Source organism: Sinocyclocheilus anshuiensis, unplaced genomic scaffold, assembly GCF_001515605.1.
Source record: "Sinocyclocheilus anshuiensis isolate Anshui unplaced genomic scaffold, SAMN03320099.WGS_v1.1 scaffold2198, whole genome shotgun sequence".
Lineage (NCBI taxonomy): Eukaryota > Metazoa > Chordata > Actinopteri > Cypriniformes > Cyprinidae > Sinocyclocheilus > Sinocyclocheilus anshuiensis.
The window spans coordinates 244,649-264,660 of NW_015560625.1; the positions used below are offsets into that span (position 1 = coordinate 244,649).

The 20,012-nt window shown below is 36.0% G+C and overlaps 1 protein-coding gene across 1 annotated transcript in view; it reads left to right on the forward strand.

Moving 5' to 3' along the window:
* The window catches only part of LOC107681920 (receptor-type tyrosine-protein phosphatase mu), a 250,840-nt gene that overhangs the window by 59,063 nt on the left and 171,765 nt on the right, over nucleotides 1-20,012 (forward strand). Inside the window, exon 2 of the mRNA XM_016478293.1 lies at nucleotides 16,747-16,869. Within this exon, the coding sequence (XP_016333779.1) occupies nucleotides 16,747-16,869 (123 nt within the window). The remainder of the gene's footprint in view (nucleotides 1-16,746; nucleotides 16,870-20,012) is intronic.

Below are 20,012 nucleotides of genomic sequence, written 5' to 3' on the forward strand. Positions count from 1 at the left end.
GAACTAATTATTATTGCCTCATTGCTATTATATATGTATTTTAAGTAATTTTAAAGGCTATTGTTCACTTACATCTATTTTTATTACCACAAAAAATTAATTATAATTAAAATCGTTTTATTTCCAAATTCATTTTTTTTCCATTTTCATTTTTCAATACTCTGTTTTAATGGTTAAATTAAAGTTTATTAATCAAAAAGCCTGTCTAATTAATTGAGTTTTACAGTTTCTTTACCAAATTCTGTTTTCCATTATTTTCTGGATTCTATTTTAATGATTCCATTAAATTTTAATAATCAAAAGCATCTCCAATTAATTGATTTTATTAAGAAAAATTTTTTTTTTCCTTTTTTTTTCCAGAAATACTGCACATTTACATTTTTCTCCTAAATGAATTCTGGTAAATAACATTTCTGGTAAATACTCCTTTAAAAAGTGTTTTTTGATTATAGCTGTATTATTAGTAGACTAGAACACGTGGATATGTTGTCTTTCTTACACTATAATACTGAACTGATTTCAGTGATTTGGACTATGAGATGGATGCACTTTACTTTTGCTTTAAAAAAAGGATTTCATAAAAATTTGGATTTCATTTGGTTTAATAAAATATAGTTTAATCAAATATTCTTAAGTAAAATTGCAGATTTTTTTTGTAGGAAATCAATAGTTTATATGAATCGATTAATTGATAAATTAGTCGGTAGATTAATCTAAATAAAAATAGTTGTTAGTGGCAGCCCTAGTTCTCATTGAGATGGATAAACGTGTGTGTGTGTGTTAACGGTCTCTCCAGCATTGTGTTCTCCTGAGAACTTTCCCCAGCGTGCTCTAATGCTGAAAGTTTACTTTTGTTCCTCCTGCAATAACAAAAGGCCTTTTAAGTCTGACTGGAAAATCTTTAGGAGAAATTGGCTCCTCTATCGAGGGGCGGTCGTATTGATTCCCGCCCCTGGCTGGCGCTGCTAAAAAGATGGATAGATATGTGTGAGTGTGCGCTTCTGAAGAGCATTGTGTGTTCTCAGATAGCTTTAAAAACACATGCGACGACGTGTGTGGTGTTCATGAGCTCGGCTGACGGGGACAAATGCGTCCAAGTCTCTCTGTGTGTCTGCTTTGCTGTCGGAGTAAATGAAGTCTCTTTAAAGCGGATCCTGCGCTGACACGCACAGGCCTTGTCAATTACTTGCCTTGTCTTGCTTAGTTAGCCTCACAGTTTACCTGACGCCGCTGTGGAGAGGCGCTCGAAGGGTCGTGTTGCTTTGGATAATTGCTTCACTGTCTTTACTCGGCGTCTGCTGAGAGTCACTAAAGTCAAACACTCACTACACGCCTCTGTGTTTGTGATCCATGCATTTGACTGGTGTCTTCATTCTGAGTGCATTCTAAGTGTTCATATCAGTGTAGGCTAAAACTATGAAAAGACATTTAGTTACTCGAAATAAAATAAAACTTAAACCTATTTTATTTCAGCTAGTTGCAAACATTTTTCATTTTCATGTAGTTTAACTTGATGTACTAAAATAAATAAAACTGAAATAAAAATTTAGTAACTGTATAGAAATATTTTAAAATTAAAAAACGAATTATTTTAAAATATTTAAAAGCAAAAGCATTTATTACAAAATTACAAAATTAACTAAAATTAAAACAAAATCTAAAAATAAAAAATAATCCAAAATATTAATAAAAACCAAAATATTTAAAAACAGAAACACACAACAGAATTACGTAATTAACTAAAATGAAAACAAAATCTAAAAATAAAAATAATAGTAAAATTAAAATGAAAACAAAATCTGAAAGAAAAAATTCTAAATATTAATAAAAACTATAAAAGTACAATTAAAATGGGCCTAACTACAGTCGTACCTCAATTATGCCAAAATAAAACTGTGTGTTAAGAACTATTTAGATATATGAAAACGTCCAAACTAATAAAAATAACAAAAAATACTAAAACTTTAACTAAAATTAAAATGAAAAATAAAAATAAAAACTAATTCAAAATATTAATAAAAAACTAATAGAGTATCAATGATGCTAAAATAAACCTGTGTTAAAAACTATTTATGTTTAAAAAACCAACAAAATTACTAAAACTTTAACTAAAATTAAAATGAAATAAAAAAATTAAAAAAACTACTTCAAAATATTAATAAAAACTGTAATAATATCTAAATGATGCTAGAGTAAGACAGTATGTGTAAGACTAAAATTGAGTAGTTGGTGGGTTGTTATCATCACAAATACATTGTCAGTGTATTATATTGATCTGCACTAGTTATTATGGCAATAAAGGCCGAATATGACTGATTATTCCACTGTTTCTGAAGAGTGATTCATTTATTGTACTTTTTCTGCGGGGTTCTGTAAGGGTAAGTAAGGTCGCACATCTTCACTTGAGTTGTATTTAAGCCGAGATGTTTTGCAGACGTTAATGGATTTGTTTCATCTAGAGGAAGAGCGTCAGGGTTGCCAGGTTTTCACAAGAAAACCCACCCAATTGCTACTCAAAACTAGCCCAAAGCTAGATCAAATTGGCATTCCAGGAGCTAGATATCATGTTATTGGGGTCGCTTCAACCCGCGGACGTGAAAAACAACATTGTTAAAGTAGCCCAATTCCGTGGGAAAACGGTGGACCTGGCAACACTGCAGAGCGTTGTGATGCGTTTTAATGGCCTTTAATAGAATGCGGCTCTTTCTGATAAAAAAACGCAGATTCATTTGAATGCGGGATTCTTTAGTTTTGATTTTCAGGTGTCGGCCGGTCGAGGGTGTTTGACGCCCTGCTGCTAAATGCTGGAATAATGCAATAGCATTTAATTTCAAGGACAAAAGAGGCTCCGTCTGCGAAAGCACGTCCCGGTTGCCAGATTGAGTTTGAGACTCCTGTGCAAAGGTGCGACTGGCTGTTTACGGATGAATAATTGTATCAGGACTCGGATGAGGAGGTATTGAACCCCGGGGCCTTTTCAGGGTCCGAGACTGAATTCAATCAATCAATAAATCAATCAATCAATCAATCAATAAGGGCTCTAACGGATAAGACCAATACAGAGCCCTGCTGCTGGGGAATGTTAATTAACCACATCTGAACACCAGAAACAAGCCTTTCGACTCTTTCTGTGAGATTATGGCATTATCAGACCTCAGTGAAAGCGTGTTTCATCCATCATTCCTGCTCTACAACAAACACATCATTTATTCGGCTGGAGAGGCTGCTCTACATATTGATAAATGCTCTAATTGAGTTTGATACGAAGCGATTTGGCTCTTCAGAGCAGATATCAGACGCTTTACTAGCAGAATGAAGAATGGCTTTAACTTGTTTAATCACTGCTGCAGCTTAAACTAATTGTCCTCAGTGAAAGCTAAATCACAGCTGGTCAGAACGTATGTAATCAATCTGATTGTCGGAAAAGGAATGGATTTTTCTGATAAAGTTTCATTTGTCGAATTAGAGCTGCACGATAATGGTATGACGGTTAATCACGATTATTATGCTCAAAAATATAATTACGATTCAACGATTCAAGATATAGTCACGATGCTCACAGATTTAGATACAAATGACTGCATGAGTGAAACACACACACAGACACACTCACACACTCTCACACACACAGACACACTCACACACTCTCACACACACAGACACACTCACACACTCTCACACACACAGACACACTCACACACTCTCACACACACAGACACACTCACACACTCTCACACACACAGACACACTCACACACTCTCACACACACAGACACACTCACACACTCTCACACACACAGACACACTCACACACTCTCACACACACAGACACACTCACACACTCTCACACACACAGACACACTCACACACTCTCACACACACAGACACACTCACACACTCTCACACACACAGACACACTCACACACTCTCACACACACAGACACACTCACACACTCTCACACACACAGACACACTCACACACTCTCACACACACAGACACACTCACACACTCTCACACACACAGACACACTCACACACTCTCACACACACAGACACACTCACACACTCTCACACACACAGACACACTCACACACTCTCACACACACAGACACACTCACACACTCTCACACACACAGACACACTCACACACTCTCACACACACAGACACACTCACACACTCTCACACACACAGACACACTCACACACTCTCACACACACAGACACACTCACACACTCTCACACACACAGACACACTCACACACTCTCACACACACAGACACACTCACACACTCTCACACACACAGACACACTCACACACTCTCACACACACAGACACACTCACACACTCTCACACACACAGACACACTCACACACTCTCACACACACAGACACACTCACACACTCTCACACACACAGACACACTCACACACTCTCACACACACAGACACACTCACACACTCTCACACACACAGACACACTCACACACTCTCACACACACAGACACACTCACACACTCTCACACACACAGACACACTCACACACTCTCACACACACAGACACACTCACACACTCTCACACACACAGACACACTCACACACTCTCACACACACAGACACACTCACACACTCTCACACACACAGACACACTCACACACTCTCACACACACAGACACACTCACACACTCTCACACACACAGACACACTCACACACTCTCACACACACAGACACACTCACACACTCTCACACACACAGACACACTCACACACTCTCACACACACAGACACACTCACACACTCTCACACACACAGACACACTCACACACTCTCACACACACAGACACACTCACACACTCTCACACACACAGACACACTCACACACTCTCACACACACAGACACACTCACACACTCTCACACACACAGACACACTCACACACTCTCACACACACAGACACACTCACACACTCTCACACACACAGACACACTCACACACTCTCACACACACAGACACACTCACACACTCTCACACACACAGACACACTCACACACTCTCACACACACAGACACACTCACACACTCTCACACACACAGACACACTCACACACTCTCACACACACAGACACACTCACACACTCTCACACACACAGACACACTCACACACTCTCACACACACAGACACACTCACACACTCTCACACACACAGACACACTCACACACTCTCACACACACAGACACACTCACACACTCTCACACACACAGACACACTCACACACTCTCACACACACAGACACACTCACACACTCTCACACACACAGACACACTCACACACTCTCACACACACAGACACACTCACACACTCTCACACACACAGACACACTCACACACTCTCACACACACAGACACACTCACACACTCTCACACACACAGACACACTCACACACTCTCACACACACAGACACACTCACACACTCTCACACACACAGACACACTCACACACTCTCACACACACAGACACACTCACACACTCTCACACACACAGACACACTCACACACTCTCACACACACAGACACACTCACACACTCTCACACACACAGACACACTCACACACTCTCACACACACAGACACACTCACACACTCTCACACACACAGACACACTCACACACTCTCACACACACAGACACACTCACACACTCTCACACACACAGACACACTCACACACTCTCACACACACAGACACACTCACACACTCTCACACACACAGACACACTCACACACTCTCACACACACAGACACACTCACACACTCTCACACACACAGACACACTCACACACTCTCACACACACAGACACACTCACACACTCTCACACACACAGACACACTCACACACTCTCACACACACAGACACACTCACACACTCTCACACACACAGACACACTCACACACTCTCACACACACAGACACACTCACACACTCTCACACACACAGACACACTCACACACTCTCACACACACAGACACACTCACACACTCTCACACACACAGACACACTCACACACTCTCACACACACAGACACACTCACACACTCTCACACACACAGACACACTCACACACTCTCACACACACAGACACACTCACACACACAGACACACACACACACACACACACACATATATAGATATATGTATATAGATATATATACATACATACTGCCGTTCAAAAGTTTGGGATCTGTAAGATTGTACGATTTTTTTAATGTTTTTTAAAGATGTTTCTTATGTTCACCAAGGCTGCTTTTATTTGATCAGAAATACAGAAAAAAAAATGTAATATTGTGAAATATTATTATAGTTTAAAATAACTGGTTTCTATTTTGATATACTTTAAAATATAATTTATTCCTGTGACGCAAAGCTGAATTTTCAGCATCATTACTCCAGTCTTTAGTGTCACATGAGCCTTCAGAAATTATTCGAATATGCTGATTTGATGTTCAAGAAACAGAAACAGTTTTGTGGAAACCTTTTTTCAGGATTCCTTTTTGAATATAAAGTTCAAAATAACAGCATTTATTTATTTTTGTAAAATTATATATCTGTTTACTGTCATTTCAGGTAATCAGTGCTTTTTCCAAAATGTAGAAAGAACATGTGCATATGGTTGCCAGGTTGGGAAGATTAAGTAAACCTCTAGGCAGAAAATAAATCAAATTAAGAGAAAAGCTCTGATTGGGGATTTAAACTCTTGGAATCTGTCAACCGCAACCATGAAAGCTTGAGGAGGCTTTTTACCAATGCAACATAACGCAAATGCCAAATTAAAATGAAATGCCTTCAGGGGGAAAAAATCGCAGAAGATTGTGCTTAATATATCAAGAGAAGCAGAAATCGTGATCACGATTAACATATGTTTTTTTTTTCATGCAGCCCTATTTTAAATGATGTCTGTTTAATCAGGACATTCAAACTGTAAATGTTGTTTTGACGCTTTGATTTGAGTCGACATGATTGGCTGAGCTGAACTTTATGCAAATGAGCAGCGACTCGATTTGGCATCTACCAATGGGAGTGAAGACAGAGGTCATGTGACCTGCCAATAACAGCAGGTCAAACTAAAGCTTAATAAAGTGCGGCTAATTATATAATGGTGTAAAATTAGAATAGTAAATTCTATCATTTTCTGTCAATTCATCATTCTGTCATTAATTACTCATTATCGTGTTGTTTAAAACCTTTCCTCTCTGGAAGTCAAAAGATAATTTGAAGAACTTTTGGGAAGCAAACATCACTGGAGACCAAAATATCTTCTTTTGTGTTCAAGAGAAGAAAGACAGTCGTTTGTAATGAGTATATGATATGAGTAATTAATGACAGAATGATGATTTTTGGGTGAAATATCCTTTTAAGTTGATTTATTTTACTATTCTGACTGCACACTGTTGTTTTATTATTAGCTGCACTTTATTGAATCACTTCCCAAATAAATCTTCAAGGAGAAAACGCTTCACAAATCATTTGTTAATGATGTCAAAGGTCATGCATCTAATTAAACAGTATTTTGGCACGTCGTCTGTCATATTATAGTTGTGTCTGTGGAACAGATCCAAACTGAAGTTGATATTCATTATAAATCTTCAAATCTGTTGCCTGTGTCTGTGTTGAATCGGGTCGGATGTCAGTGATTTCAGATGTTATTGGTCTCTTGAAATCAATATGATCTCCAATATTTCTGTATATTATTGGATCACTATTGATTAATATTAGGCCTGTCTGATCATGCTTATTTGATCAAATCACACTTTTTTTTTTGAGATAACCACAAGAATTTTGTCAGTTTTATTTTATTTTTATATTATATTTATTATATTATATTTTTATTTTTATTTATTATTATAATTTTCAAATTTCAGTTTAAATAAGAAACATTTAAATGGATAAAGAATTATATTATATTATATTATATTATATTATATTATATTATATTATATTATATTATATTATATTATATTATATTATATTATATTATATTATATTATATTATATTATATTATATTATATTATATTATATTATATTATATTATATTATATTATATTATATTATATTATGATTATTCATTTTTGGCTGAACTAAACACCTTCAAGGAATGAGAAAACACTTCCCAAATCTTATGTTGATGATGTCAAAGGTCATGCATCTAATTAAACAGTAATTTCATCATCTGCTGGAATCTCGTCAAATCACCCAAATGCAGAATCTGGAATATTGAAGGTAGTTTTGCGGCGTGTTTTGTCCTCATCCTCTGCAGCTCCATTAGAATATCAAACGTCTGCTGTGTGTTCAGATGCACAGAACAATCGAGCACAAACACTGATCAAATCCAGTCGGCCCCGGGCCCCTGGAGTCTCAGATTTATGTGCATTTCTAGAAACAAACACACATTTGAGAAGTGCAAACACAGATGATCAATGGGCCGACATGAAGCGTCTGTTTGGCGCCTCACACGGGGCTGAAGCATGTTTGAGCACATATGAGAGATTAGCCGTGTGTGAAGTGTTCAGGAGAGGCTCTGCGCTGCAGGTTTGATTTGCATTTGTCTTTTTGATGTATGACTCCACATATTAAGCAGCCGTAACCTGCTCTCTGTCCCGAGCGCCTCGTCATCCGGCGTGAAGAATCGTTTCTCTGAGTCTCAGTTTCTCTGAGATGAGCACGACGGAGGGGTTTTTTACTCCCACACAAGTCGCTTCGACTGTAAACCAGTGTTAATTTTGACAGCAAATTTTGATTCATTTTAGTCATAGTCTTTTGACTACAGTGCCATTTAGTTTTAGTCATCTGAATTGTTTTTAGTTTTAGTCGACTAAATATCATAAGATTTTAGTCGACTAAATCTACAGTAAATTTAGTCGGCTAAAATCTAATGGGTTTAGTTACAATGTAATGCATTTATTAAGCATTTCTCTAAAATTTCCAAACTCATTATATAGGTTTGATATTAAGGTTTTATCATGATAGACACCGATTTAACTGCGGTGACACACAACATGCCTTTAAGTTAAAATTGACCGTGGTTATTAGATCTGACCACAGTTTTGTTTATTTTATTCTATTTTATTGTTTTATTTTATTTAGTTTTTCATGCAGAGCAGAAATATGCAGGTATTTTCATCAGCATTGACATCATTGGTTCATTTTATTTGCAAACAGGATTATTAGTTTAAATTTAAGTTTAGTTCTATTTTGTTCAGTTTAGTCTTTTCCAGTGTTATTTGTATGTACTGTTATATACAGTGTTAGGTACTGTTATAGTGTTTATTAGAGGTCGACCGATGTATCGGTTTTGTCGATTAATCAGCACCGATAGTTGATTGCCGGAACTATCGGCAAAAATCCATGCCAATAGTTTTTCCGGCTTGCGTCCCATGGAGCTGCTGAGAAGCTCCGCAGTCATTATACAGTACGAGACCGAGAGCGACCTCTAGAGGCAGAATCACTGACAGCATGTGCCTTTTTTTTTTCACACGTGACACTGCGCGCTGCACAGAGCGGGACACTTCAGACGCAGACTTAAAACGTTGACAACTAAACGGTGTGTATACAGTATACTGAAGTGCATGTTTTTATATCATTACTAAGTAATTAATTTGTTGACTAGATGCTGCATTAGTAGAGAAAGAACAGCAGTATGTTTGCTATCAAGGCTGAGAGGATGCGAACATTAGCAGCATCAATCAAGCGGTTAAAACAATGTGACCAAAACACACGAGTCACAGCTGGTCACATTAATGCATTTGTTAGCTACAGAAGTTGCAGATTTAAAGCTGTGACGTGAGAAAGCAAACTGATATGTTCAGAAATCCTGATTTCAGAAATCCAGAAATCCATATCAAAGTTTTCCATTAAATTACATTATATTTGTTCCAAGTCGTTGTTAATGTGCATAATGACTCACCCTAGGCTGTACAATTGTGTATTCTGCATTTTTCAGTGAAATGTTTGTCTTTCTGTTGCTCCAATAAAGTCTGTATGCTTCACAGAGAGAGCTGTAATATAGATCACGCTTTTTCTTAAACACCGAACTTCAAACTGATCTATGCTACTTTTTTGTTCAACCTTAAAGTGAACTTTTGCCGGTTTGGTGATTTGATGATTTTAGCGCTGTGTTTTTGTCCGGTGTGTGACTGCCATATTTTGTTATTTTGAATAGATAATCATCCCATGTTCTAGAATAGAAGCAATTAAAGTGTGAGAGTATACATACAATATCCATATGTGTGTAATTTCAATGCTATGGCCTTTGTGTAGATATTTAAAGATAGCCATCGAGCTAGTGTGTTCATTTCATTTCACATTTTGAAGTTGCTTCTGTTAACATTAGTTAATGAACTATGAACTAACTTTAATGATCAATATATATTTGATATTTAATATTAATATTTTTATTCATGTACAAAATATGGATCAGTACTGTTTCAGTACTTAATTTTTTTATTTTTTAAATAGTAAAACACTATTTTAGTTTTTGTTCAGTATCCATTTTAAAAACTATCGGTTGATTAATCGGTATCGGCCAGTGTGGTCCAACCTATCTATCGGTATCGGTAAAATCGGTCGACCTCTAGTGTTTAATCAATATTTAGAGTTTTTGTTTATATATTTCCTGTTTTTAAATTTTTGTTAAAATGTTAATTTTTATTTCTTTTTTCAATGCCTATGCAGTTTTTTATTTTTTATGTCAGCTTTAGTTATTTTAGAACGAGTTAAACTAAATAAAGATGAGTTCATGTTTCTATTTCTTTCTCTCTCTCTCTCTGTCTCTATCTTTTTTTTTTAAGTAACGGAAATATTTTATTTTTCAATTTTTTTAGTTCACTATAAGAACCCTGTTCTTTTCCATTTAGTGTAGTTTTTTGTTGTTGTTGTTAGTTTTCACTCTGTTTTGAGTTTTCTAGTTTGCATTTATTTCTGATTTATTTTTGTTTTAGTTTTTAGGTTTATTTTAAACTTGAGATTTTCTGCAGAGTCTAGTTTTTTCATTATCTCGTGGCGTTAATGTGTTTTTCAGTGTTGGGGAGTAACTAGCTAGATGCAACAGCATGACGTAACTGTAACTGTAATCTGTTACAGTTACTGAGAAAAACATTTAACCTCAGAACGATGTCAAAGTGAAAAGAGCTGCTAAAGTCTGATTTTGTGCAGGCTGTGCTTTAAAATTTAATTTAATTTAATTTAATTCAAGTGATGAAGGATTTTGAAAAGTAATCAAATGTAATCAGTTACATTACTTTAATAAAGTAACTGAAATCGTTACACTACTTGTTAAATTTTAAACAGTGTAACTTGTAATCTGTAACCTTATACATTTCCAAAGTAACCTTCCCAACACTGCGAGCTGTAAAGGAATGTTTTGTTGTTGTTGTTGTTTTGAATTTATATCATGTGTAAAAAAAACTAAAATCAGTTGATGGATATTTTTATTTTAGTCAGTTTTGGTGCCATGATGCCAAATGTATTTTACGTTAGTTCTGTTAGTTTGTATGTATTTGTGTTTACGTTAATCATAATAAAGCCGGTGAAGTGCATGCAGACAGTGACTGAACTCTCTCCTCACTGTACACTCCCGAGCTCATCAACTGCTGTCAGAGCGGCTCTTTCAAGGCTGTCTGTCTGACAGCGGCTCCATTGTCACCTCCAGTGTCTCCTGACGCGCACAGAATAGAAGATGAGCTCGTTCTCCTCTCAGCGCTCACTAAATCTGCTGTCCTCTCGCTCGTGTAAGCGGACAAAAGCCTGAATATATCATCAGATAACAGTTACTGCATGAATCTGCAGGAAGACAATGGAGTATATCTGTCATCAGTGAAGCGGCGGGCTTTAAAACAGGCTGCGTTCGGCGCATACATCACACACTAACAGCCTGACGACTGAATCACACACTGACGTGTCCATATATCAGCAGCTGATCTCACACACACACACACACACACACACACACTCTCTCTCTCTCACACAGACACACACACACACACTCTCTCTCTCTCACACAGACACACACACACACACTCTCTCTCTCTCACACAGACACACACACACACACTCTCTCTCTCTCACACAGACACACACACACACACTCTCTCTCTCTCACACAGACACACACACACACACTCTCTCTCTCTCACACAGACACACACACACACACTCTCTCTCTCTCACACAGACACACACACACACACTCTCTCTCTCTCACACAGACACACACACACACACTCTCTCTCTCTCACACAGACACACACACACACACTCTCTCTCTCTCACACACACACATGTTAATATGGACATTAAAACACAAACATGTCATTAGAGCGTGAAGAAGCTTTCACAACATTAACTAGTGAGCAACTTCATGATGGGCCCGATTTTGGGAGTATAGTTAATTTTTTCTTCAAAGCAAAATATTATTAGTAGTAGTATTATTTTATATACATAATTTTAATACTTTATTATAATAAATGTTATAACAAACGTATAATATATAAAATAATATATATTATATCTGACCCTAATTGTAATTAAAGATAAAAAATATATTTGTAATACTTTATTAATTATAGTAAATTATATAATAAAAGTTACATAATTTTATAAATACAAATAAAAATACAGTTAAATAAAGAATATTACTATAAACATAAAAATATAATAAGAATAAATATATGTAAAAGGTGTTTTTCTGTTTTTCCAGTTTATGCAAGCATTATTGTGCATTTGTGCACAGAGGAAGGTGTGTGTGTGTGTTAAATGGGTGTGTTTGATTGCTGATCTGTGTGTGTGTGTGTGTGTGTGTGTGTGTGTGTGTAGCAGCTCCTGTGTTGATTTACAGTGAGTTTGCGAGCGCTGCAGCACCGCGTCCTGAAATATTCATTTATTTCACCATTAGTTTCCTTTTCCTCAGGAGAGCACAGAACTTTTGGTCTTGCGTCGGGTCGTTCAGATGCACTCAGCGCACGCAGAATAAATCACAGCGCAGCGCTCATAAGCGACGGGGCTAAAAATGTGCCGATAATCGTTTTCTCGCACCTGTTCGTTTTTGTTTACCCATAATTACAGCCTTGAACATTAATTTCACTCGGACGCTGGTCGTAGTTCTGCAGCAGTCCGAGCTCCAGTTTACAAAGACGTTTATAAATCCTTCATAATGCATTCAAAATCTGTATGCTATTTTCGCATTCTGGGTGCGTTTAGACCTGAAGAATCATCATAACTTAATATTTTTCAATTAAATACACATTATATATAATCAGCAACTTCTCATAATGAATGAATGTGAAACCGTTTAAAAGTTTTTGTAATTAAAAATTTTGAAATTCTTTGAAATTTCAAATTACACATGAACCACACCAAAGAAATATATATATATATATATATATATACAATACATATATATATATGGCCTAAAACTAACTTTCTGCCAGACCTGCTAGTGGTCGATGACTTAAGGAAATTTACCAGCCAGAAATATTTTTTACCAGCCACGGAAAAAAAAAAATCAGGCAGTTATGACACCAAAATTTAAGATAATAGCAAAAAATCACAATCCTTGATTCCAGTTTCGATACCTGCTAAAACTACTAGCTTAACCAGTATAAATTTAATAGGCTAATTATTCTTTGTATAATACAAAGAATAATTTCATAAATTACATTTCAGTATTTTATGCACACACAATAAAATATACAAATATAATAATGTATAATTATAATACCTTATATAATGAATTTGATCAATTACATCTCTGTATTTTTGTTACTGTTCATTTATCTTTTTTAACCTCACATTTTACTAGTTTCTACTAAATTCTAAACTTTGTCTATTTTACAAAATTCTGTTTTCTTGAAGCATAACAAGTATAAATTTAATAGGCTAAATTTTTAAAGACTAGTAAATATTCAGTTAGTTTAGTTTAGTTTACCTTTATTTAACCAGGAAATGAAAAACTCTTGAGATTTAAAATCTCATTTACAAGAGGGTCCTGGCCAAGATAGGCAGCACATTTAATAGTTGATTCCAATCAAATGGAGCAGCATAACTAAATGGCCGTTTAGTTATGCTGTTTGTACGAACTTAAAGTTTGTACGAACTTTAGGGATGCTTAAAAGATAATAGTCTTGTGAGCGAAGCCCATAATTCTTTACAACTTTTTGAAAGATATTCTGCTGTAAATACGAAGGAAGTAAACTTAAATTATTTTATATATAAATAAGTACCAATGCTTAAGTCTATGGGATGACAACGCCGGCCTTCCAACAGTTGTAAAATAAGAGCAAATCAAATTACAAGCAATAGCACAACATAGCCTACTATTCAACAAAGATACAAATGGAAACGGTGCATTTCAGGGCAGGTCTAAGAGTGATTTTCAGGTAGCCTACAGAAATTTAATAAATTATGCTAATCAAATAAGACTAGTCTTTATATCTTTTTTTAAAGTTCAAGAGCAGTGAGTGATTGTTTTTTTCTTTGTTCTGTTTTCTTTGATCAACATTAAAAACAAAGACAACAGCAGGATTATTGGAGTTCTGTGTCTGTCACTTTAACACCGTGTCTACACCGCAGCAGCTTGAAGATGCGACAAAGCGGCTGTTGCGAAGTGCTATTTCAGAAATGGAATCCGTTTACTTTCGGCGATTTGTCGTGTTGCGCCGCGCCACATCCTGTGTAGACAATATCACTGATTATAATGGGTTCTATTGTCTACAAATAATCAGAGAATTAGCAGAATGAATGAAGTTTAATAAAATTCCTCATGACTGCTCAAAAACAGTCCAAATTTATGAAACCTACATATTTATTTCTAACAAAACATCATAAATATTAGTCTTTTTACTAGGATTCTCATCGAGACAGGCATTTTTGACATAATTTAGTGTGAATTTGTCCGTTCAAGCGCAGGAACGAAGCAGAGCTCTTTTTTCGTATGTTCTAGCTCTTAAATATTTACATTGCAAAGGCTTAAACTTTTGTGATGGAGCAGCACTGACCCGTCAACTGTACAGAGCGCCGTTCACATTTGTGCACATTTATGTTCTCACAACATTGCACTGTTAGAATTTATAAAAATGTTACCGGTCATCTGGCGACTGACACAGTTTCATATACTCGCCAAAGCCGATTTTTACTCATATATATATATATATATATATATATATATTGTTTTTAAATTTTTATGAGAAATTTGATTTAAATGTATAAGAACAAATAATCAGAGAATTAGCAGAATGAATGAAGTTTAATAAAATTCCTCATGACTGCTCAAAAACAGTCCAAATTTATGAAACCTACATATTTATTTCTAACAAAACATCATAAATATTAGTCTGAATAAAATAAACTCATTTTACTTGCAAATGAAAAAAAGTGATAATTTGTTCATGCTGCAGTGGTCAGTAGGCATACATATTCATGTTCATCAACAAAATTCAATCTAAAACTGTGTGAGAAATGGGAAAAAGGCTAAATATATTTTACAAAGTTTTTGACACTAATATAACTCCGTGTATAATTTTCTAAAACTATTTTGACACTAATTGTACTCCATACATACTCGGGTTCAAAATGACCCGAACACGAAACATATAAAATTTTTTAAAGGATATATATCTTAAAATTTATTTGTAAAAATCTGGGGGAAAAAAATAAACTAAAATAAAATAATGAATGAATGAATGATGTGTATTTTGCGGGAAACCATATCCTAAAGCATTCGCAACTTTTCATTCCCTTACTAATCTCTTCCAGGTCAAAACGGACCTGAATGTGTTATGCGGGTTAAATCAAGATACATTTATATTTACAAAACGACTTAAGAAAAATTACTTAATTCTTATTTTCTGACAAATTTATCCAAATTAAGTGAGTTTTTGCTCACTTGCAAGAATAATAAAATATCTGCCAATGGGGACAGAAAAATTATAGTTTTTTCTTTGAATTAAGTTATTAATTAATTTTTCTGACCACGTTGGCAGATATTTGTTCTTGTTTTAAGCATAAACTCACATGATTCTGATGCATTTTTCAGAAAGCAAGATGCAATATCATGTAAAGTGGTTTTGCTTCTCTAGTAAATGTATCTTGATTTAAGAATATTTAGATATTAGAAATAAGTAAAAAAATATATTTTTGCAGTGTGCAACAGATAGTCCTACAACAAACTCTCACAGAACTCACGGTTGAGTCCGTCTGGTTGGGATGTACAACCAAAAACATCAATGTTTGACAGTCGAAGAGCCTCAGAAACCTTTAAATGGCTGACTTTTAATGGGTTCATAAAGACACCTCCTCTGTTTATTGCAGGAATTAAAAGTGCATTAAAAGTGTGTGTCCCGCGAGGAGAATTAGGATGAATGAGAGCTGACGGCGGATGATGTGAAGGGGAAGTCTGGTCGCACACCGCTGTGAAATGAATCACATTTATGCTCGCTGGCGTGGTGGCAGCCCAGCGTTTAACGATGATAGAGTTTGGACACTTCATTTCTGTCATTGTGAAATTGGCACGAGGCACGGTTAATGATGGTAATGTATGTTGTGCCGTGCATTCTCTTCGAATCCCTCTCCATCTCGGTTTAAGCGCTCCTGTTGTTTGGCATATTGCATTAGTGACGAGGAGGAGGGCAAGGAGTAGATGCGTTCACTCATTTCCAAGCATGGTAATGGGAAACACGCTAATAATATAAATGTCTGTCCTTTTGTTGCAGGAGATTGTGACTTCGAGAAGCCCTTCTCGTCGTGTGGATACAGCCAAGGGCGAGACGATGACCTGGACTGGGAACAGATTGACACCAGTGAAAAGTCTTCGCTGGACCCGTGGGTGCCGCCGGGTGAGACCATCGCATTGATCAATTACTGATCCATTAGTGGTGTTTCATGCTTCATTGCTTGATTCATCTGTGTTGATGGAGGTCAAGCTTCTCAATGGTCTCCTCAATGGGCCACTTTGGTCGAAACTGACCGAGAAATTTTACCTTTTGAATTTTTAAAAATTGTTGCTTTATCACAGTGGGATGACATTTGGTGCATTTTGTCACATTGGGTTTGTGAACACACAAAAAAATCACGGACATGATTCGGATATGTTAAAGGGGCGAAAAGTAAAAAAAAAGCATCACTTGGTAGCTTCGTGCTCAAAATTGACTGTGGAAAAAACATGCTCATAAAAATTGTATAAATATTGCATAGTATTATAAAATCCCTTCGAAAATCTAAATAATAATCAAAAAATATTATTAAGCAAATTTATTACATTGATTTTCCTGAAGAAAAAACAAAACAAAAAAACCCTATTACATTTCAAGTCTTCGGTCACTTTTGACCACAAAGGTACCAAGCGTGACTCAAAAATTATGAAAAAAATAATTTGTATTTTTGCTCAAAACGAGAATAATAAAATATCTGCCAATGGGGTTCGAGAAAATAATCGTACTTTCTCTTTGAATTAAGTTTATTTGATTACATTTTATCACAACATTTATTACAATGGCTTTGTGATCTTAGAATAATACATCCAAAATGTGCAACTTTTTAAAAATAGTTATATCTCTTAAAAAATAATTGTTAAAAAATCTGTAGAAAATAAAATGATGTGTATTTTTGAGGTTCTTAATGCATTTGCAAAGTTTCATTCCCTTACTAAAAACTATGCTTTTTATTTAGATTTTTTATGAATCTCTTCTGGATCAAAACGGACATGAATGCATTATGAGAATTAAATCAAGATACATTTACTTGAAGCAAAATGACTTGAGAAATCAAGTCTTATTGTCTGATAAATGTATCAAAATTAAGTGAGTTTTTGCTTAAAACAAGAATAATGAAAATAATCTTGTTTTCTCAATGGCCTTGTGAATTACAAAAGCAACTCTGGGTCAGTTATTCTTCATTTTACACCGGATCTCTCAGTCTGACCGTGTCAAAAACCCCTCTAAAACCATCAGAACAGACCGGTCTGCTTAATCACATCAGGCTGGTTTAGGTGGTTTATTTCAGCAGGGTCACGTTCAGGACAGTCTTCTTCAGTGTTCGTCTGAGGTTTATGAAGCAACACGTCTGGGATCGGAATCTACAGCCTTAAAGTTATCCAGGGTTCCTCTAAGTCTTAAAAAGCGCTTAAAGTCTCAATTCACCCACAAACAAAGACCTTAAAAAGGTTTTAAATCAGACCAGAACATCTTAAATTAATTAAATGTAATGCATACGCTACAAAAAAAGTGCAAATATCTAAACATCCTTAAATCAAGAAACATTTGCTTGAGATGCAAAATGAAGATGGGATGTTTTGAACAAAAATGAAGTGACTTTATGCTTAAAACATGAAAAATATCTGTCAATGGTATAAAAATTAAGTTTATTTTCTGACCCCATTGTTTTAATCTCACTTCGTTTTGTTCAGTTTCTCTGGAAATGTTAATCTTAAGTCTTAATTTGTTTGCTCCTCAAGTAAATCTTGATTTAAGAATCTTTAGACATTTGAAACAAGAAAAAATACTGAACAGCATCACGTTTTTGCGTCTGACGTTACGTTAAAAGTTAGTCTAGTAGATTGAATCAGAGATATTCAAGCTTTTAGCATTATTTTTTTTTTTTTTGTAAAATGAATTAAAAAGTGACGGAGATCTGTTGTAAGTTGCATTTTCAAACTGTAGAGTGTTGTCAATACAACTTATTGTCTGCTCTCTAGACATTTACCTTGAGAAAGCATATTGACGTATTGTGTTTCCTTCAATCTTCTTAAAAAGGTCTGAAAGGTCTTAATTAAGCCTACAGGAACACAGTTATCTCACAGCACACATTGACAGCAGATCCACCGCAGGGTTCTGTGTCTGAAGAGCCAGATTTAATGGGGTTTTACCTGATGATTTGATGTTTTAGAGGGATTCTGGCTGATTTAACAAGTATTTACCCGACATCTATCTGTTTAACGGGCAGTTTAGCTTTAGAAATAGATTGCGTTCATCTGATGATTTGATGCTCTAAATCTGCACGATTTCTGGAAGATCAAGTTGTATTGGTTTTTAATGGATGTCATTGAATATATTTGAGCACTGTTAGGTTCTAGAAGTAAAAATGCCATTCTTTTACATTTCTAGGCTGAGGTTACTGATGATATTTGCTATTTGTGACCCTGGAGCACAAAACCAGTCTTAAGGGTAAATTTTTTGAAATTGAGATTTATTTGAGATCTGCACCACTGCAGATTGCTCTCAAACTGCTTTTATGTCTGTGTATATTTGAATATTTTGCAATTAAACGTCACAATTCATGGTTTTTATGCTCATAGTGATTGAGGTGTAGGTGGTTTTGGTTGCATGGCTTCATCGTTCATTCACCTGCTGAATGAAATGCTGTAATCTGCTTCTGCTGGGTTTGGTTGGTTAGAGCTCTTTATTGAGGATTGTTTGAAATCTCGATGGAGGGAATAATGGGCCGAGATGGTGTGCGATCACTACCGCACTTTATTAGAGAATAAAACCAGCAGAATCAGCCCTCGTAAAAGCGACCGGCGCTCGATAACAGCTGGCTGACGCTAATACAGGAAAGACAGAAGCTCTGGGAATGAATTTTTATATCAAAACAGGCAAATCTATTTTAATTAAAGCATTTTTCCTCTAGCAGTGGAAGTCATTAGGATGCTTTTCCCGTATTTGGAGCGTCTCTCTCTCTCTTTAATGCTGCATTGATCGCCTCCCATTTGATTTGAGACGAGGACTCTGGGACTGACAGCACCTCAGGAATCAGACTAATGGAGACGCCGCTCTTGAATGGATATTGTTTTCCTCTTAAATCTGACACGTAATCACACACACGCCGCTCCACGGATAGATCACGTCCCGTCTGGCTCGATGACTCACGTCGCATTTGTTATGAGATGCTGCTAATTTCAAGCCTCTCTCTCTCTGTGTGTGAGTGTGTTTGTGTGAGTACGTGTGTGTGTGTGTGTCTGTGTGTGTGTGTGTGTGTGTGTGTG